The sequence below is a fragment of the Juglans microcarpa x Juglans regia genome, chromosome 4D (assembly GCF_004785595.1).
Source record: "Juglans microcarpa x Juglans regia isolate MS1-56 chromosome 4D, Jm3101_v1.0, whole genome shotgun sequence".
Lineage (NCBI taxonomy): Eukaryota > Viridiplantae > Streptophyta > Magnoliopsida > Fagales > Juglandaceae > Juglans > Juglans microcarpa x Juglans regia.
Genome location: NC_054600.1, coordinates 3,183,947 through 3,204,463, shown reverse-complemented (window position 1 = coordinate 3,204,463; position 20,517 = coordinate 3,183,947). Strand labels below are relative to the sequence as shown.

The 20,517-nt window shown below is 35.7% G+C and overlaps 3 protein-coding genes across 6 annotated transcripts; 2 read left to right on the top strand and 1 right to left on the bottom strand.

Moving 5' to 3' along the window:
• Nucleotides 1–271: 271 nt before the first annotated feature.
• On the top strand, nt 272–3,083 carry LOC121259211 (WAT1-related protein At1g68170-like). Its single transcript, XM_041160718.1, has 7 exons — nt 272–772; nt 1,108–1,170; nt 1,274–1,390; nt 1,658–1,919; nt 2,041–2,199; nt 2,343–2,494; nt 2,827–3,083. The coding sequence occupies exons 1-7, from the start codon at nt 573–575 to the stop codon at nt 3,005–3,007; spliced, it is 1,134 nt and encodes a 377-aa protein (XP_041016652.1). The 5' UTR covers nt 272–572; the 3' UTR covers nt 3,008–3,083.
• Nucleotides 3,084–3,837: 754 nt separating this feature from the next.
• On the top strand, nt 3,838–8,640 carry LOC121259174 (protein DEHYDRATION-INDUCED 19 homolog 3-like). Of its 3 annotated transcripts, none has more exons than XM_041160679.1 (5): nt 3,838–4,195; nt 5,214–5,356; nt 6,328–6,405; nt 7,192–7,452; nt 8,301–8,640. In XM_041160679.1, exons 1-5 carry the CDS (start codon nt 4,120–4,122, stop codon nt 8,358–8,360), a joined length of 618 nt encoding a protein of 205 aa, XP_041016613.1. In that variant the 5' UTR covers nt 3,838–4,119; the 3' UTR covers nt 8,361–8,640. The 3 variants fall into 3 exon arrangements, with proteins under 3 accessions (XP_041016613.1, XP_041016614.1, XP_041016612.1); XM_041160678.1 differs by having other exon boundaries at nt 3,840–4,195; nt 7,192–7,448; XM_041160680.1 differs by lacking the exon at nt 6,328–6,405 and having other exon boundaries at nt 7,198–7,448.
• An 823-nt stretch (nt 8,641–9,463) lies between these two features.
• Nucleotides 9,464–14,039, bottom strand: LOC121259173 (bromodomain adjacent to zinc finger domain protein 1A-like). 2 transcript variants are annotated; one of them, XM_041160676.1, is made up of 5 exons: nt 13,939–14,039; nt 12,812–13,231; nt 11,567–12,778; nt 10,487–11,468; nt 9,464–9,898 (listed from the first exon to the last, which is right to left on the bottom strand). In XM_041160676.1, the coding sequence occupies exons 2-5, from the start codon at nt 13,229–13,231 to the stop codon at nt 9,642–9,644; spliced, it is 2,871 nt and encodes a 956-aa protein (XP_041016610.1). In that variant the 5' UTR covers nt 13,939–14,039; the 3' UTR covers nt 9,464–9,641. The 2 variants fall into 2 exon arrangements, with proteins under 2 accessions (XP_041016610.1, XP_041016611.1); XM_041160677.1 differs by having other exon boundaries at nt 11,567–12,775; nt 12,953–13,231.
• Nucleotides 14,040–20,517: the final 6,478 nt, after the last annotated feature.

Genomic DNA, 20,517 nt, shown 5'->3' with positions numbered 1-20,517 from the left:
CATAATAATATTTAAAAATAATATTATAATAAAATTTTATTCTTTTATTAACTTTCATTTCAATTCATCTAATCTCATCTTTTATCTAATATTATGAAGTAAATATATCTCAGTGATCTGATCGCAAACGCACCAGTACATATATTATCCATGTCAATTGTATGAATATGTACGTCTCTGGAGGACACGCGAAGCCTCTGTCTCTCATGTGCACTACGTACACCCAACACGTGTCAGTGGAAAATTGAAAAGCTTAGTGTATATACGTAGCTGATGACGATTGGAAATTTGGAAGTAGAACCATAGCGAAACGTTAGAATACAGCAAAATATAAATACCCATGCACTCCCCAACGAAGCTTTAACTCACCCTTCAACTCCGGTCTGCCTCCCCTTCCGCTCTCTCTCTCTCTCTCTCTCTCTCTCTCTCTCTACTTAAAACTCAGCTGCCCAATCGAGTTTCCAACTCCAAACTAATACACAAGCACTTTAACAAGGCAGTTGAAGAAAGATTCTTGATCTTCTAGGCTACGACTCAGCTAGCTGCTCGTTTGGAAAAACTGCACGTCATCTATGGCAGTGGAACGCGCTTGTAAGGCATTGCATGGTCTGAAGCCGGCCATGTTAATGGTCGTGGTTCAGCTTAGCTCCGCTGGGGTGAATGTGTTCTTCAAACTGGCCGCAAATGATGGAATGAGCTCGACGGTTATCGTTACTTATCGCCTCATTTTCGCTGCTGCTATTGTTGTCCCTCTCGCTCTCGTTTTTGTAAGGTATGTGTGTATATATTATATATATATGTATGCATGTATGAATAAATTGACTCTCTTTAATTAATGTTCTTTTCTGTTGCAATCCATCGACGTGATTATAATATAATTCCATCCTATCTAGCTCATAGCTAATGCAGGGGCGCCATGGAAGCTTAAAAAAAAAAAATTCCAGAAGTTAATATTCCATTAGACATGCACACACATGATATAGAAACATGAAAAAAAGGAAGATAGTACAAAATCTGAGTAATTAATTATTCCACCTGCGTATGCATCTAAATTTACACGTACTATATAGGGATCCGGACACTAATATATACACATGCCATTGGCAGGAATAGTAGACCAAAGTTGACATGGATAGTACTCTTCCAGGCATTTCTTAGCGGGCTGTTCGGGTAAGTTGCATGCATTTTATCTTACCAATTGGTAATTCTGATCTATTTGATTTTCAGCTGCATGCATACATAAGGGATTGTGTTAATGATACCCTAATTGCAGGGGATCATTATTTCAAAATTTATATATTGAAAGCTTAGCATTGACATCAGCAACATTCACATCAGCCATGTTTGACTTAGTTCCTGCCATTACCTTCATCCTGGCGGTCTCTTTCGGGTAGGATACCTCTCTCTCTCTCTCTCTCTCTCTCTCTCCTCTCTCTCTCTCTCTCTCTCTAAATCCATGCACCTCAGTAAACTTGTCAAAAAATACGAACTTTTAATAACTTTAATGTACGTAGGTAGATAAGTGAAATAGCTCTTTTGGTTTTTGTTTTCTACAACAAAGCATTCATTTTTTTCAGTGTGCTAATCTGCATCTTGCTAAAAAATCTGGTGATCATTAATTAGAGCTTGTACGTACGTGGTCCTTATTTTTTAATAGGTTGGAGAAGCTGAGTCTGGGGACAATTGCAGGAAAGGCTAAAGTGTTGGGAACATTAATGGGAATAGGTGGGGCTATGCTCCTCACCTTCTACAGAGGGGCAGAAATTAACATATGGCCCACTCATGTTGATCTATTGCATCACGGCCAACATCAAACCGGAGGACACTCGGCAGCATCCCCAGAATCCGAAAATCTTCTTTTGGGTTCTATGTTGGCTCTAGGAAGTTGTTTGTCGTTTGCCTCCTGGTTAATAATTCAGGTGACTATATAAAACATATTGCTGTTTTTAAAAAATAAAAAATAAAAAAAAATCAGGACTCTTTTGCTCAGAATTCCCACTTTGTATAAATTACTGATGATTAATTGCTCTTTATAAACAGACTAAAATGAGTGAGAGATATCCATGTCACTACTCGTCCGCAGCTCTGATGTGTGTGATGGGAGCTATTCAATCTGCTGTCTATGCCCTGTGCATGGAGAGTGATTGGAGCCAATGGAAGTTGGGCTGGAATATCAGGCTTCTTACAGTCTCTTACTCGGTACTTAGTTTTCCTAAGGATTGTACCTCCTATGTATCTTTGTTAATTCAAAAAGAAATTAAAACAGAAAAGAATACCAGCCTTAGACAAGTCTGAGTGTCTAAGGCTTGCACGCACAAACTCTGACTTAATTGGGTGTGCAGGGAATCGTAGGAACAGGACTTGTGGTGACTTTGATTGCGTGGTGCGTGAACATGAGAGGTCCTTTATATGTCTCCATCTTCTACCCTGTGATGCTTGTTGCAGTTGCCATCATGGGGTCTTTACTCCTGGACGAGAAGTTGCACCTTGGAACGTACGTTTATTATAAGAAATGATAATTGTAATCGTGAGTGAGTAAGCACGGCGTAATTATTTTGAAAAAAGTAAATAAATACAGAATTTATATGAAAAAAATTAATATTTTAATAATAGATTTCACTATTTTTTAAAATAACTACACGATGCTTGTACACTTTACAACTGTATGTAACATTACTTATATATATATTGACTCTTATCCTAATATTACTATATATCTGCATGCACAGAGATTCCTAGCTAAGTTCTATTCACTACTTTGACATATATCTTTTTTTTTCAATTAGTCTGATTTTGCAATCTTTTTTATTTTTTTTTAAATGACAGAATATTAGGATCTGTGCTGATTGTGTGCGGGTTATACGCGGTTTTGTGGGGAAAAAGGAAAGAGACGAAGCAGAAAACACAAGTAGCAAGCTGCTCCCCAGAATTAGATCAGTCTGCATTGACTGATATTGTTATCACGTCCTCGCCAGTTGATCATCTTCATAACAACAACAAACACTAATATTATTAATCAAAGCCTTAAAATTACTGAAACCCAGCTGCCTCCAGCCTCTCATGTTATTGCTCTCAGTACTACTGCTAATGAAGATGAGAAGCTGTTATTGCTCTCAGTACTACTCGCATGCATGCATTAATGAAGTTATTTCTTTCCCATTGAAACTTGAAAAGGATATTAAGACAAATAACATGGGATCGATCCAAATTTTTTTTTTTTTTCCCCTTTAATTCAGTACTTTTAACTTCATTGAAAAGGAACGACAATAATTATTTATCAAAAGTGTATCATTGGATGTGCAATAAAATGAATATATATATATATATATATATTTGTGTGTGTGTGTAACTTACAACTCATTAATTTTATCAAGTGACCAGTACAATATATAGTGTTATTCATAATAAAATTAAATAAATTATATAGTTTAGAGTCAGATTCAAATTCAGGAGTATTTCTACTTTGATATCATATAAAATAATTAGCACTTATTCTAAAAAATTAAGCCAACAAAAATATATATAATAGATTAATTTAATAGATTAATAGATAAAATAACCAGCACTTATAATAACTGATTGCATATTTATATTGTCCGGTAGTGTTGAGCCGAGAAGCTTTGGTTACGTACGTATGTTAAGATACTAGAGAAGTGGCTACTACAAAAATAAATTTATTTATTAATCTATTAAATTTATCTATTATCCACAGACAATAGATGTGGTCTACACTAGTTATAGTGTGACAAAGAATCAAGAAAAAAAATACTGATATGCATCTGAATAAGGGTATTGAGAAATAATCATACATGTCTAAGATATATTAATGAGCAATTTATTTTATTGTATCGATTTTATGAGATAAGTTAAACGAATATATTCATTTTGGCATAAATAGAGAAAATGCAGTGAATTAAATCCACTTCCTTTTATTGTGAAATTTCATTGCATCTCTCCGTCTGAGCTCAAACCCTACCCAAATTCTGTCTATCCCTCATCTCAGGCGAATTGGATCTTAAACCCAAAGGAGACAGGATTCTGTTGGTGAAACGGTGCGTTTTGGGTACAGGGCATCGTTTGGAATCGATTTGATTTAGAAGAGGAGTTGGAGATTAAGCTATGGATAATGATTCGTGGAGCGCTCGTCTCTCTTCCGCTTCGAAGCGGTACCAGTCCGCTCTTCAATCGCGATCCGGTGAGCTGGATTGACCGCCTTTTCTTTTCTCTTGTTATCGGTTGGTTTAGATGTGCGAGTTGGAGAGGGCTTGCTTTTATGTGACTATGTAGGCTTAGTATCGCTTCTTTTCCTTTTTGTTTTTCGGGTTTTTATGGTTGCTGTGAGAAAGGGGGAAATTTGGCGGTGGGTATTGTTGGAGCTTGGATTCGTGGTTATTTAGATGTGGAAACTGGAAAAGGTTTACCTTTACTGAAGTCTGTGAATATATAATCTGTAACACAACCTGTGGGTTGTTTGGTAGCTAAGAAGCTACGGGAAAATTCTGATTACTGCAGGATGGCGTATATTAATTTTTTAATAAGTTAAGCCTTATTAACAATCGAAAGAGGGTTGTTTAGATTATCACCATCATCAATAACATTATCATTTGCATGTCGTGAATGGAAAATATTTAATTTTTAGGTGGCCTGGATGTCTCTCTTCCTTTTGTTGGTTTATTTGTTAGGCGAGAAATGAGGAAAATTTTGGTCACCGGAGAATTAGAGCTTAAATTATATGTTGAATAGATGTGGGAGTTGATGAAAAGTTCACATTTTAGAGGTTGGTGTAATTGTTTGTTCTGAAGAGTTAAACTAATCTTTGGGTGTTTTGTTTGGATGCTTTGAGAGTGATGACATATTTTCTCAATTTCGTAATTTAGATTTATTCTTGAAAGAGTTTGGTATAATAAGATCTGTACATTTTTCAAGAGTGTGCGTGTGTTTTGGTATCTTGTAAATGGATTTTAAAACTCCAAGTTGTGATTAATGATGAAGTATAAGTGAAGTGAACATTAAAACTCCAACTATTGGCTTGAATTTCTTGTCTCTCTTCCTCCCACCCCCCCCCCCCCCCCCCCCCCCCCCCCCCAAAAAAAAAAAAAAAAATGGTTTTACTTAGTTTTTCCACAGACCAAGTGGGATTCAGTTTCAGTTGGTCTGCATTGCATGTGCAAAGATTATTCTTGAAGCCACTGAAATATGGTTGTGAATTGCAGATATGTTCATGGCCTTTGAAGAACTTGATGGGGATGATGATACGAGGGAGGAGTTTCCATGTCCATTTTGTTCGGAGTATTTCGATATAGTTGGATTGTGCTGCCACATTGACGAGGAGCATCCTTTGGAGGCAAAGAATGGGGTATTGCTCCTCTTATGTTTGTTAATAACAATCTTATGTATGCAACGACTTACACACAAGTAAAATGTTGCAACTTATTTAACATCTATTTTTCAAAGTTTATTGTTCAATGTATGCATCGGTATTAGAAAGCTAGTTTGTGCTTGTAATTTCTCTTCAGAGGCAGCTAGTGAATGGCATAATAATGTATTCTTTTTCTTCAACCAATGTTCTGCTCAACTAAATAACTGAGCTTTAAGTTCCAACTGGTGTAGTTTCTCAATATGGTTATTGATTCATCTGTTTTTTGTTAGTAATGCTATTGGTTCATCCAATTGGTCCAAAGTTGTTGGAATACAAGCATATAGAGAGTTAGGCCGTCTCAGTGATCTCCTCTCATGATATTGGGTAGCAGCTGCCTTGATCTTGACTGCTCTTCATGGCATTAGAATTCTACATATGCTGATTCAGGGGAAACTATTTGATGAACTGGACAATTGTCAATCCATCAGTGGCTTGTTATAAAAAAATTTTCGATCCAGCAGTGGACAAACAAAACAAAAATATCGATATAAGAGATTGTAAGATGCTTTGGCTTTTGGTCAACACCAATGAGCTCTGGAAAGCTACAGTAGCCCTTCTGTATATATAGAAGCATAGGGGATTGGCTCCTACAAGTCCCTCATCTGTACATGATGGTGTTTCTTCAATCTTCAACCCACAGTTGGGTTGTATATGGGTAGGTTGGTGTGGATTAGGGTGCAGGGGTAGTGTTCTGATCTGTTTACTGAAGGTCTGATAACTATTCCGGTTTAGGATCATGGAAGTTCAAAGCTCTGGCTTAACAGCTTTTTTGTTTGTTATGTGACAAATAAAACATGAACAAAAATATTCTGCAGCTTAACAGCTTTTTTCTATTTTTTTTTTTCCTTCAACTGGAGGGTGCTAATTAATCCTTAGTTTTGCTGACAACAAGGACTGTTTATCTGCAGGTATGTCCTGTTTGTGCAATGAGGGTGGGGGTTGACATGGTTGCTCACATAACCCTACAACATGGAAACATATTCAAGATATCCTTTTTTTTAGTTATTATCTTTTACAACAATTCTTTGGAGTCTACCCAACTGTGGGTAGCCCAAGTGGTAAGGGCGAACTTGTGTGCATGAGTCCCATGTCACAGGTTCGATTTCCCCTAGGATCAAACTGCGATTTAAGTGGGAGGCCATGGTGGTGGGTTGCTATGCTAGTCTCCCCGGGAGCTTAGGTTCCATGGATGAGTCCAAAGGGCTTTGCCGTGGGGTGGTTCCCCCGTCATAAAAAAACTTTGGAATCCTTTCATGCATTTTCTCAATCGGTTTGTGATTAATTGCAAGTGAATTTACTTGAACGTGTTTAGAAACAACTTTTGTGCAGCATCTATACAAAGTAATTGAACTTAAATGGTTTTCTAATGATTCAAGTTACCAATTTTCTTTTCCTGCATTTTCTCTGAAGAGTAGTCCCTTTGAGAAATGGACCATTTATTCATTTTTCATCCACCCCTTCCCCTTCACTGCACCCATTTATTTATCCTCTGAGTTTTGTGTGTTCATTATTGCTTTTATTTTTGGAACCAAAATGGAAAAATGAAATGGCAGACCTTTAAAAGTAGTGCAAGTTGTGAGGGTTATTTTTTATTTTTATTTTTCAACTCCACAATTGCATTTCCAGAATCTAAGCATTCTGCATACAAATGTTTTATGGATTGCTTTTTCTTGCCTATTACTTAACGTTGTGGCTGGTAACAACCATGTTTGCATCATACTTGCTAAAGGAGAAATTGACTTAATGTTCTAAATTCCTTAACGAGTGTTTACATGCAGCGCAAGAGGAAGTCACGTAGGAGTGGTATACATTCTACACTATCTTTGTTGAGGAAAGAACTGCGAGAAGGAAACTTCCAGTCTCTTTTTGGAGGGTCTTCCTGTATAGTCTCCTCATCCAATGCAGCACCAGATCCGTTGTTGTCATCATTTATTTTGCCCTTGGGTGATGACTTTCTAAGTGTTCAACCTCAGCTTTCAACTGAAGGAGCCTCAGTTAAGAAAAGCTCTGAGGATAAAGTATCAGAGAGGTATGTAATTGCGTTTCAACTTTTTTCCCAGTCCATTTTAGTAAGATATTTTCATTTGTACATTAGGATACATGTCATTGTCAATGTGACCTTGTATAGGTAACTACTTTTTTATGATATTACTAAGAATAGGACTAGGAGTAGGACATAAAGTCTATTCTTCTAAATGAAAGGTGGACACACACCTATATCCTTCCAAGCATGTTAGAGTCCCGTAATAGTTCTGGTAGAAGGGTTCTGAAAGAATCATTAGCTTATTTATATATATTATGCTAGATTGAAAAAATTAAGTGGCCTTGATGTGATGGATGCAAGTTGATTAAGATTGACTTTTTGCAGTAGAATTAGGCAAGTTGAATCTGTGTCCCATTTGTTTCCCAGTATTGCAAAGGGAACAGTGAATGAATGGCATTCAACGAAATATGATGAATACCTATCATGCTAAGCTGGCTTATAATCCTGACCTATTATCTTGAGTTCAAGAGAGACACCATGATAAAGTTTATTGGTAGTGGAACACAAGCGTTTGTGCGCACAATCATGATGTGTAGATAAAAATTTGGAATTTTGCTTCATCTATGCGAGTTTGTTTTTGTAACATGACAAATCAATCTCTGTATAAATGTGGTTAATTATTTTATGCTACAAAAGCATTTGTAAAACTTAGGCCATCCTACACAACTGCAGAAGGCATGTTACAGAGAGATTCTACCTTTTTACTCTTCTGCCGATTCATCATAGTTTATATGTTGAAACATACTTATAAAAAAGGTTTATGTTGAACCATTTCCTTATTGGCCTGAAATAATTATTTTTTCTGGCCTTATCTGAATTGCTTTTTTTTGGTGACAGAAATGTTCAGTCATCTCCGCTCTCTATCAAGGATCAGGAAGAGAAGGCAAAAAGATGTGAGTTTGTTCATGGGCTGTTGTTGTCTACCATTCTGGATGACAATTTATGAAGAAAGTTTGTAATAGCTGCATTGTAGTCTTCATAATTACAACCAAGAGCCCTGCAATGTATGGTTTGTTTGTAGTGAATCTGCAAATGTATTAAACAGAGTGTGGAATAAGATGTAGGAATGAGTGTAATTTATGTTGCATGATAACTTTAGTTGCTAGGCCTGAACATACTTGTGTACGTCTTTTAATCTCAGGTCATAAATTAAAAGTAAAGAAGTGAGTTCTCCCTATGAATGGCATTCATCTTGTTACTGTTATCTGCCTAAGTTTCTTTCTTGGAAATTCATTTTGGTGACAACCCGTTTGAAAAGGTAATGATGCTGAAAAGTCTTTGCTTCAGTTTTATTTCTCTGTAGTATTGTTTGGATTCTACTTTATTTGTAAAACAGCCTCTTCCTCATTATTCCCTGTTTAGTTTAACCACCCAACCCACATAGCTGACTTCAGGATATGCAACCTCAGACTTCTTATGCTAGTTGGCTAAAATTGGCCATATCTGCCCATAAGAAGGGGTAGTAAAGGGAGAAGCTGCTCAGTTGAGAGTGTTTAGATGCCTTGCGTTTGTTGAAATAAAAGAATAAGAAAAGTTCATTCATTATTTTTCCTGTTGATGCTAAGCTTGAACTTAAGAACCCCGTGCAAGTAATGAATCGTCCAACTCATGGCAAAACCCGTGTGGGGGGTGGTGTCGGTGTGTTTCAGACGAGAATATGATGCAAGTCGTGGCTTCATGGATGAGTTGAGTTACAGAGTTAGCATTGGTTGGTGCAGGGCACCAAAATAAAGCCCCTTTGTTTTGTAACTTCGCACCAAGTTTTCTTCTTTAAATCGTGGACTTGGGAAGATCATGCACAAGTAAAAAGGACAGGTGACGATTACTTGTATCAATCTCGACCAACATTATCTGCCAATATAACCCATAAACGACGTACCTTCCAACGCAGTCATCTGAAAAAATTACCCTTCAAGAGTGTCAAGCACAACCAATGACGTAAAGAAGGCAACCATTTTGGTTTCCCCTTGAGAAAAATTTGGCACCGCAACTAGTGAATCTAGTAGAAAATTTGGTTTCTATCTATATATCAACACTAACACAATCCAATAAGAATAGTTTTCTTTGTTAAATGTCGATGAATCATCACTATGAACACTTTTATCCACAGATTCTTCTCTAATTCCTAGCATTAGTGAAAAAAAGGTTGCGCAGAAGACATGCCGGCAGCATCAACCCCTAAAGGCCTAGACTCAACCATGGTGGCATTTTTGTGTCCATGATCCTCTTCACTACATCCCCTACGAAAGATTCAAAGCAAGAAGAGCAGCAACCTTTCATCAGACTTGTCTGTCCACCTGCCATTAATTCAATGTGGGAACAGACTGATGGTGGAGGAACAGGGCAATAAACCTCACTCCTCCTATGCTCGATGCCACATGCAGCTACTATGGTATGTGTAGAACTTCTTGCAATGTCCTTAAAAGTACTGTGACCTAAATCAAAAGAATAAGTCCTGTTTGAGCATTTCCGAGAACATGATATAGGTAAGAGATCAACGTATCAAAATATATAACACATGACAAGTAATGGCAACCTCAAATATGAGAAGGAGAAAATACATTTTGCACCTTCCAACTACCAAGCGTTTTACATTTTGCATCCCAAATTATCAAAATTGATGCATTGTCATCCAATGTACAAGAAAAAAAAAAATAACATCCTCGTCCAATTTTGACCATTAAGATGAATGAAAAATAGTTAATATGGAAAAATCTAGACGGCCAAAATTGGGCGAATGCACTATTTGTCAATTTCTTGTGAATGTACTGGTTTTGTTAGTTTGGGGAGCAAAGTGTAAAAAGTCGGGAAGTTAGAGAGTACAAAGTGTTTTTTCCATATGAGAAAAATTAAATCATACCAGAAGACGTTCTTGTGTTGACCATGCATGAGTTGTTTCAGTATTTCTGAAACGAGGATTTCTCACTTCAATTGACCGAGTGTGTTAATACTCAGACTCTACAACTGCAGTGTTAAACATTTGGACTACACAACGTTGGTAAAAGAAAGTAGAATTTGCATACCTAAATCAATATCTTGGGACAAGTTCTTCAAGTGTTTTCTAACCATAGATTGCACTTGTTCTTTAGCTGTGTGAAGCTCGATCCCCTCTCTAACTGTATAAGGTGACAAACTACCATCAGACCCAATATTTGATGATCTGTTGTATTGGAGTTGCTCATAACCCGGAATTGGATCCATCCCTGAAGGTTCAGGCCATAATGTTCCATTCAAAGAAGACCTTTCGGTAGTCATATTAGTCTGGTCTTGAGCTGATTGCCTTCTTAAAAAGCTTAATCTCGAGGAAAAGAAATCCCTATTTTGAAATGATGGAGAGGGACTATCCTGTAACCTATCCTCAAAGAATGTATGATATGATGACCCCATTTCTTGCGTTCTTGTGTGTTGAGTTGTAGTATCCCTGCCTTGATCTTGATTACTTTGAGAACTTGAAAAGTCTCTTGAATTAGCCGCTGGAGTCCCATCAGTTCTACCAGCCATAGAATTCATTCGATTAAAGGAAATGAGATGTTGTATTTGACGATGTATCCAGCGTCTCCCTGAAAGAGTTGGTGCCCCTGCTCCAGCTACTGGAGAAGCTGCTCGAGAATCTCCGACCGGAAGTCTGGGGGACGAAAGATTCCCAAATCCTTGGGAAAATGGTGTAAGAGGTGAGGACAATAAATTGAGATCTAAACCTTCCCTTACATTTACAAATTGTGGTGGTCGATTAGACACGTTGTTGCTTCTAGTCCTTTGATCAGGCATATGATCTTGCACTTGGGAACTTGACGATGCCAGAGCAACGGGTCTACAACCATCACAATACCAATTACCATCAGGTACTTCCCGTCCGAGACCAACGCAATAGGTGTGTGCAGGTGAATCACAGACATCACACAGCAACATGAGATCATCATCCCCACCTTCATGGCATTCAGTACAAATCACATTCTCATATGGATCAAGGTAACTCCTGACTTCTTCCTCAGAGGGTTGATAAACCTGTATAAAGCAGTGAACCCATTTGAGTTCAGGAAAAAAGCAACCAGAAAGGAAAACTAAAAGAGCACAAACACAGTAAGAGGAAAGCAGTAAGATACCTGATCACGCTCAGGGACCGGAATCAGCACTTCTCTCAAATCAATTCCTGCAGTCGACCTTGCAGGCTTACTGATTGTCTTGAACCTCTGCTTGCATAAAGGGCAGCGAGATTCCACTTTTGCCCACTCCATGATGCAAGCAAAACAAAAATAATGAGAACAACAGTCCAGTGTTCCCTTCGCTCTCCTGTTATCTTCTTCAGACAGGCAAATTCCACACACCTGCTTTCCCAGCTCGGTCCTCACTTCCTCCACCTTCTCCTTACCCTTCTTTCCCAGAGGTTCCTCTAACTTCTCCTTACCCTTCCCTACCTGAGGTTTTCTTTGTTGATGAACATCCCCAACCTCCTGAATTCCACACGGTAAAGATGAGCTCCTCAAGCTACTTCTTAAATTTCCACAGAACTCCCTGGCTTCTCTCACTTGTTGTCTCTCTTCTTCAGAGATGGTATGCTTCTCTTCCTCAGAAAGAGTATAGTCATAATCTGATGATCCAGAAGACACGAAATCTGAATCTGAACGTGCAATATACCTCCTCTTTTTTGGACCCGGGTTTTTCTTGCTCTTTTCTCTCACAATTGATCTATTATTAACGAACTCAATACCACCATTGCAACCATTCTCATATTGCACTTGCCTCCTCAACCCACCATTCTTTCTTCTTTTCTTTCTCAAAGGCTTCTTCAAAACTTTAGATTTCCTCTTCCCCTTTTGATCCCTTAAAGAATTCTTTTCCTGCCAACCTCTCTTGCCGACTTTCATATTATTTCTCTTCTTTCTCCCCCCCAATTCCTCTTCTTCATCCAAACAAATATCTTCATCCAGCATAAAATCGTCATCCTCCTCCTCCTCCTCCTCCTCCTCCTCCTCCTCCTCAACCTCATAATCCTCATCCCCATCTTCGCCATCATCATATATAACTCTTCTCCTCTTTCTCGATGTTTTCACCCCACCTTTCTGGTGACTCCAATTAACATTTTGCACTTTTGAGCTAACCTTTGATTCAACAACCTTCCTCACCTCCTCCTCCTCCTCCTCTTCTTCTCCTTCATCATATTCTTCTTCTTCATCATCATCATCATCATATATAACTCTTCTCCTCTTTCTCGCTGTTTTCGCCCCAACTTTCTGGCAACTCAAATTAACCTTTTGCGCTTTTGATCTGACCTTTGGTTCAAAAACCCTCCTCACCTCCTCCTCTTCCTCCTCCTCCTCCTCCTCCTCCTCCTCCTCCTCCTCCTCCTCTTCTGCTCCTTCATCATATTCTTCATCCTCATCATATATAACTCTTCCCCTCTTTCTCGCTGTTTTCGCCCAACCTTTCTTGGGACTCGAATTAACCTTTTGTGCTTTTGATCTGACCTTTGGTTCAACAACCCTCCTCACCTCCTCCTCCTCTTCTTCTCCTTCATCATATTCTTCATCATCGTCGTCATCTTCCTTGTACGCTTCTTCTTCTTCCTCCTCCTTTACAAAACTTCCAAAACTCTCTTCTGATGCATTCCCATCTACAGCAGAGCAATAATCCTCATCCCAACCATCCGAGAACTCGTTTTCTTCATTCGAAACCACATAATCCTCATCCGAGTCATCAGAACCCTTGTCTTTCGAACGAACCCTTCTGTTGAAGTTCCTCTTGCAACCAACCTTCCCTCCCCTCACCATCTGTTCGGGCACCCAAAAAACACAAATTTCCAAAACCCCAATTACTTAAATCCAATCACACAAACATTATCAAGTTCAATTCCAACAACTGATATCGAATCAAAACGTATATAGGAAATAAATACTTAGGTTCTTTGAATTTAAGCTTTTCCGTTTCTAGCTTACGGTCTACCACTCAAATGAGGTGTAAAAACTACTGCAATCTGACAAAGGAAAAAGTACCAGTGCCCCCCCCCCCCCCCCCAATTAATTCTTATCATCGATCTGTTTCAGCATAGATATAAAAAAACCCAAAGAGACAAAAATAAATCCAAATCCCAGGATTTCGCCATAATTTATTCAAAATACGTGAGAATTCAAAAAAAAAAAATCATGAATTAATCAATTATAAATCTTTACATTGAATAAAAAAAAAATTCATTTAAATTGCAATTCTTTAAAAAGAAAAAACTTTAGATTTTGAAAGAAACCCACCATTAGCATTAGAAAATTCCCAAAGCAATATGTCCAAGATCTTTGTTTTTTTTTTTTTTTTTTTGAAAAAAGAAATCTGAAATCCAGAAAGAAACAGAGAAATACAGAGTTCATTCATGAAAAATTCCTTCAAACTTATAAATTCATCATACATATATATATATATATATATATATATATATATTGAGAGAAAATCCACAGAGAGAGAGAGAGAAAGCAAGGGGTTTTAGTACCTGGGAGGAGGAAGACAGCACCGGAAAACAAAAATGAAAAGCAAAGGATAGAGCCAATGAACATTACGCAAGTTAGGGTGCTGTCTATATAATTATTATTGTGTTTGGCAATTTTACGAAAATGCCATTTCACCTTGAAGAGCAGTTGAACGCTAACTTTTGACTTTTGGGCAATGATAAAATACATTCAAGCACATCACACCACGGTGGATATCAACTTCTTATCCTCAATCAAAAACCCTCTACTAATTGTAGTCTTGGAAGAACATCATCAATATTATTATTATTCATCATCATTATTAATAATATTTACGTTGTGATTACTAGAGTAAAATATGAAACAATGAATAATGTTATATACAATTTTAAAATGTATACGCGCACTCTTTAAATAAATTCCGTTAATAAAAATGCAAAACTTACATCTACTTGCATACTATAAAACTGCACAAATCATTTTTCGTATAAAATTAGTTGTATCGTTTAAATTTACGTTGAGAAAATGCTTGGAAAATAAAAATTAGACAAAATGAAATTATAAGAAAAAGAAAAGTTCAAATCTCTATCTACCAAAAGGGAAATGAAATTTCAGTTGTAATTTATTTTTAATGTCGTAACTGAAAAAATGGCTTGTTTAAGTATACACTAGAGTCTATTTACGGTATAAAATATTTGTAATAAATGATATTTAAAATAAACTTGAGTTTATTCGGAGATTTTCTTCTAAATATAAACCATGGATGCAAAGTTGTTAAGTCTTATTTAAGGATCAAGATTCTTGAGTTTGAATCCAAATTCTAGGGTTTAAAATGAGAAAATTAATATGATGAATTGAGTCTTACAAAAAATTTTCAACATCTAATATTAATAATAAAAAATATTATAAAATTTAATTTATATGTCTATCTTTTTATTATTCTAAACAGAAAGATATTCTAAACTAAAATTTTTCAAAAAGTGATTCCACCATCAATTGAAATATGTTTTACAAATCACAGACATATCTTATCTCAAATCATTTGGTACTGCAATTATTTCGAATTCCGGTAAAAACAGATTTTAAAAATCTTCCTAATCAAAACATGTTTTTAATGTGTCCGATCACTTTTACAAAACCCCATAAAAGCCTATATCTAAATCAGAAATGCTATTGTCAACATAGAGTGGGTCCTAATAATTTTTATTTTATTTTTACTAAATGATTAAAGTAGTAATTTTTAATGATATAATAAATTTTTTTAAAAAAAAAATGTTTGAAAGTATAAAAAAATGAATGAAAAAAAATAAAAATAAAAAAAGAATTCTAATCCTTCATATAATCCTACAAGCTTGAGGTTGAAAATGTATGATCAATGAGATCCACATATTACAGTTAACACAAATGTATCATAATTGCCTGAATTTTATGAATAAATTAGTAATAAATTTATAATACTCGTAACAACACAGCTTGTTCCCTTAACACACAGGACAAAAGGTTTTATCAACAGAACCTATTACAAGATTCCTTTATAATTATCTGCCGGAGGGATCAAACTAGCAATGCCGAGACACATAGGAAGTCCAACATGTTTTGCACTTTTTTTCCTTAAATGCTTGTGATTTGATTCTCATTAAGCCATGGAGTCTCCTAGAATTTTTGTCCGAATTTTAGAGACTACAGTGAAACGGAGATAGGTATATAAAGTGGTGATAAATACTTTAGTTACAAATAGATTACACAAAAGTAATCTCACAAACTGAAGTGATTTCATGTGGTTCATCAGATTGTAAATTTACTTTTATTATAAAATAGATCTAACAAATCACATGAAATCACGTCAGTTTGTGGAATTGCTTTTGTGTAATCTTTTTGTGACTATAGCAATCCTCTAAAGTGGGTCTCACATCATTAAATACTCTATAAATATTGTGGGATTCACTTTAATATATATATCTCTTTTCTACTCTAAACCCTCAAATTTCTAAAAAATCAATCTTAGATTTATATCTCTTAAATATTTCCATTAAAGATAGAATTATTGCGCAAAATTATTTTTAACAAGGTCTTAGTAATGGAGTTAATCATATCAGCTATAAATATCTTATTGAGGGGACTTTTGCTAATGGGCAGGTCCCACTAAAATATGCCACAAATATGGAAAAGGTCTCAATAATTGGAATCAGAAAATCACATACACGTTACAATATTAAGTTCAGTACATACAAATTCTCAGATATTTGACTCTTTACATAGCTATAACAAGCAATGATTCTAATTTCAATATACCCAAAATGCTCAACCGAATCAATGGATTCCCTGTTCTGATTCTTGCAGTGACTTTGGATTTATGGTTGCAATTGTGTGGCCATTTGCTATTGAACAAGGTTTCCTTCTGCATCCAGCCAAAGAAAGAAAGAAAAAGAAGTGGGATCATTGGCATCTCTCCAAGACTGGCAAGCCTTGGGGATATTGAAAATGAAAAACAGATGGTTTTTATTGATGAGAGAAATGCCAAAAAAGGTAGGCCTTGCCAAGAAGTAACAGGCTTTCTGATCCTTGAAATTAACTTCTACTTATGTACACACCTTCTTTCCCCAATTAACTTGCCAAGAAGGAAAAACACATAAACCAGAAAAAACTCTTTACCAAGTTGGGATTTGGTTTAAGCATAGCTTTCAGATATTTGAACAGGAGAAAAGGGGAAAGAAATCCATCTAACTCTGTCCTATGTGGGCTTCCTGCAACTCTGCAATGGACCTATTTCAGGACCAGAAAGATGTAAATCTGATCTCTGAGTCCCCATTGCTACACAGCTTGGGCTTTGCCTTGATCAGATACATGATTGGTCCCTCATATTGGGCTGACACTAGTTTTCATGCTTGAAAATGGTCCTGGTTACATGCCACAATCTTGATTTAGAACTCAATTTACTCTTTTGTAGCTCTGGCACAAAGATGGGAACATCTATCTTATATTTCAGTATTGTGAGTAATTACTGATGTTTCTGGATTTCTGTTGGCAAAATCCCACTCCTTTTCTATTCTAGCATGCATTGTTTTCTTCCGCAAACAGTTATTGTTCATCCAAAAATTCCCAAAACTCATTGTTAATATTGGGAAATTACATATTTCATTCATAAATTATCACCCATTTTTCATTTTACACCCTAAACTATGTATAAACGCTTCAATTTGCACCCTAAACTACCAATATATCTCACTTTATTTTTATTAATATTATTATTTTGGGAAAAAGACAAGCAATCTACAGTTGGTATGTAAAGTAATCACTATTTTCATTCAAAGAAGTCTGATTCAAGCAAGTAGAAGTCATTTTTCCAGCATGGAAGAGGTACTCTCTCTTATGTGTAGTCCATTTGGAGGCCATTCAGGATTATGTTTTGACGACATCGTGAAGGGGGGGTTTTAATTTCCTGAAAAAGAAGGAAAAAGAGACCCTCCAAACATAGGCATAGTGGCCTCCATGTAGAAAGCACGTCCTGTTCTTTACTTTGAAGGTTTAAGAATGGTTTGCTTTATGCTAATTGCAAGCCTTATGTCTTAACACATTAAATCTAAAACAAGCTTTCCCAAAACTAACTACTAATTGCTGGTTTCTAGCCCGGAATTGAAGCAAACTCTCTCTCTCTCTCCCCCTCCCCGAAGTGGGCTCTGTAATATTTATGAGTAATGCTATATGCAGTTGTAAAATATGCAAGCGCCGTATAGTCACTTTGAAAAAAAATATGATCTATTATTAAAAAATTATTATTTTTTCATGTAGGTCCCGTATCTATTCACTTTTTTCAAAGTGGTTGCATGACACTTACACACTCATGACTGCAACTATCATTTCTCAATATTTATAACTACTTAAGTAACTTTCTTAATCAGCATTAAATGCTTCAAAATGTTGTAAGAGTCACTTCATATATCTATCTTTTTCTCGCTCTAGACTTAATAGGAGTTCGTGAGAATCTGAATTCTCTCAAACATACAAAGGACTTCACAAGATGGGGCACATATTGATCAATCCGCGTGTTTTTAGGGATGAAACTACCTTTATTCAAAACACAACTCATCAACTCCCTTGTGTCCCTTTGAATGGTCCTTCAAACTAGAGTTGTCCCATTCAATGTCTTCGAATTGCTTATGACACCATAACCGAACTACCGAAGCCACTCAAAGTTTCAAACTTGATCTTCAGCTAATATTATATTGTCGGGGACCATCCTAGTTTATGATAATAAATGGGAGGGAGTTCAATAAAAGAAGGGTTGAAATGGAGGGAGAAACTAGGAAATATAAAATGGGAGTGGGGCAAGATTACAAAAACATTTTCTTTGGGGTGGGGGAATCAATTTTAATAAAGTTTGCTTTGTATAAAAATCCTAAAAATCAATTTTTTGAAGGGTTTTTTTTAAAAAAAAAAAAATATCTTGGGACTTGGTTCATCCCCTTTGGAAAAAGATAATGTTCATGATCACTTGATAAAATAGAAGTCTTTGCCCCTAAAAGAAAAACATCTTAAAGCTTTAGGGCTAAGCTCTCCATGTGATTGGCTTTCTCTTTCTTTCTCACTCCTCTTATGTTAGATAATCTAACATTTAAAGGGTGATGGACATAATAATTTGACAAGTCATTTGGGATCATAAGGAGTTCTTGGGGCTTTATGATCTTTTTGGCTTGGAAGATTAAGACAACCGATGGGACATTATTGGTCTGTCACATTGTTCAATCCAACCTCTCTAATCCAACATTTACAGTCAAGTTTGAGAAATAATTGAATAACTTGATGGTATTCCTGATTTTATGTTTTTATTTTTAATGATAACATGGGAAAATGAACTGCAAACCGGTTGGGGCTTTGGGTTTGCAGTTCATGGCATGAGATGTTGAGCGAATAGCTGTAATTATGGTGGTTCATCCGCCTGAGTGAGAGTTTATTAATAAATGGAGGTGTCGTCCCTTCTTTTCTTAAAAAAAAAAATACTAAAAAGAGATGATGAGTGAATATAAAGGCATTTCGAATTACATTTGAGATGAATGAAGAAATTTTGAGAATTTTCAATAGCAAAAGTGAAAAATGAGTGGGACACGGGATATTACATGGAGATGATAACACAGACTTGAAATACAGAAATTTTCACTGTTACAATGCATGAAGACTGAAATTTTTTATGTCTGTCTAAGTGTTATTCCTAAATAATATGCCCGCACGAATATCACTGCTCAACAAAAAATATATGTTTTGTGGCTGATTGTACTTTGACTTTCTTTTAGAATATTAGAATTCTTGACATGTTTTAAAATCATACCAAGATATCAATTAATATTGTCATAACTCTATATCGGTGGTGATATATACTATTCATGATACCTTAAATACATGTTATCATTTTGACTTTTGTCTACTTCAATCATATCGACTGATGTTATAGATATAAATACTAGGAACATGTTCTTTTTTATAATCCTCCTTGTATGTCTAACATTTCTCCTGCTACATATTTAAGAGAATATTTAGCATATTCAGGTGCGGTTTGGATAGTAAAATAAGATGAGATAGTTTTAGATAAAAATTAAAAATTGAATAAAATATTATTGAAATATTATTTTTTAATATTATTATTATTTTAGAATTTGAAAAAGTTGAGTTGTTTATTATATTTTGTATAAAAATTTAAAAAAATTGTAATAATAAGATAAGATGTTGTCATAATCCAAACGGGACCGAAAGTACCACTTTGGTATCAAAAGAGCAAAAGTGGAAAGAATGAGTTTTTCTTTCATCTTCCATTGTATATGAGGGTTGGCCCTTTGTAACCACCACGTCGACCAGGCCTAATAATTATAGGGTTGAGATATTAATAATTTTTATTAGACTTAAATTATATTTAATGGACCATATTGAATAAGCCCACGAGTTGTGGTTGATTTGGAGTTTTAATTAGGCTCAATAATTAAGTTAAATCTCATTTATTATTTATTGAACGAGTTAGACTCCTATTAGAATTTAAAGATTGGCCATTATAAATTTATTTCAATTTAAAATATCACTGATTGAAGTTCTCTACGCAATTTCAATCACTACCAATCCTACGTTAAATAAACTACTAGATCATATTTTTAAATTCAAACTCTCTTTTTGAATGATGGTGACCAAGTCCAACTCAAATTCAAACTCGTCGGCATCCTGTTCCAACAAGGATACAACTCTACAAGTCATCTTCATATTAAATCTCTTTAACCGAGTCCAACTCAAACTGGAAGTCACCCTCTTCCAAAACTCTTTATAAATATCTCCCTTCAACGTATTATTTGAAAGAAAAAAAAAGCATGAATCTCCCAGTCCAACATCATGATTGATTTTATGTCAAAAAGTTTAGGAAGCAACACTATAAGGTAAGTAGCATGATCATACATTTACATGTGTGTACGATAAACGACATGTCTTTTATAAAAATATTATACATGTACGCCCTCAATTGGAAGCTCATTTTTATGTAACCAAGTAATAAATATCATAATTTTATGCATAAGTTTCGTGTTAGTTGCAATACATGCATTAAATATTTTATGAAAATCCACGATTTC

Coding starts and splice junctions, on each gene's coding strand:
- LOC121259211 (XM_041160718.1), top strand. CDS start 573: ATGGCAGTGGAACGCGCTTGTAAGGCATTGCATGGTCTGAAGCCGGCC. Junction 1,171..1,273: donor TTTCTTAGCGGGCTGTTCGG/GTAAGTTGCATG, acceptor CCCTAATTGCAG/GGGATCATTATTTCAAAATT. Junction 1,920..2,040: donor CCTCCTGGTTAATAATTCAG/GTGACTATATAA, acceptor CTTTATAAACAG/ACTAAAATGAGTGAGAGATA.
- LOC121259174 (XM_041160678.1), top strand. CDS start 4,120: ATGGATAATGATTCGTGGAGCGCTCGTCTCTCTTCCGCTTCGAAGCGG. Junction 4,196..5,213: donor CGCTCTTCAATCGCGATCCG/GTGAGCTGGATT, acceptor TGTGAATTGCAG/ATATGTTCATGGCCTTTGAA. Junction 7,449..8,300: donor GAGGATAAAGTATCAGAGAG/GTATGTAATTGC, acceptor TTTTGGTGACAG/AAATGTTCAGTCATCTCCGC.
- LOC121259173 (XM_041160676.1), bottom strand. CDS start 13,231: ATGGTGAGGGGAGGGAAGGTTGGTTGCAAGAGGAACTTCAACAGAAGG. Junction 11,469..11,566: donor CGGTCCCTGAGCGTGATCAG/GTATCTTACTGC, acceptor TGCTTTATACAG/GTTTATCAACCCTCTGAGGA. Junction 9,899..10,486: donor GTCCCAAGATATTGATTTAG/GTATGCAAATTC, acceptor CTTTTGATTTAG/GTCACAGTACTTTTAAGGAC.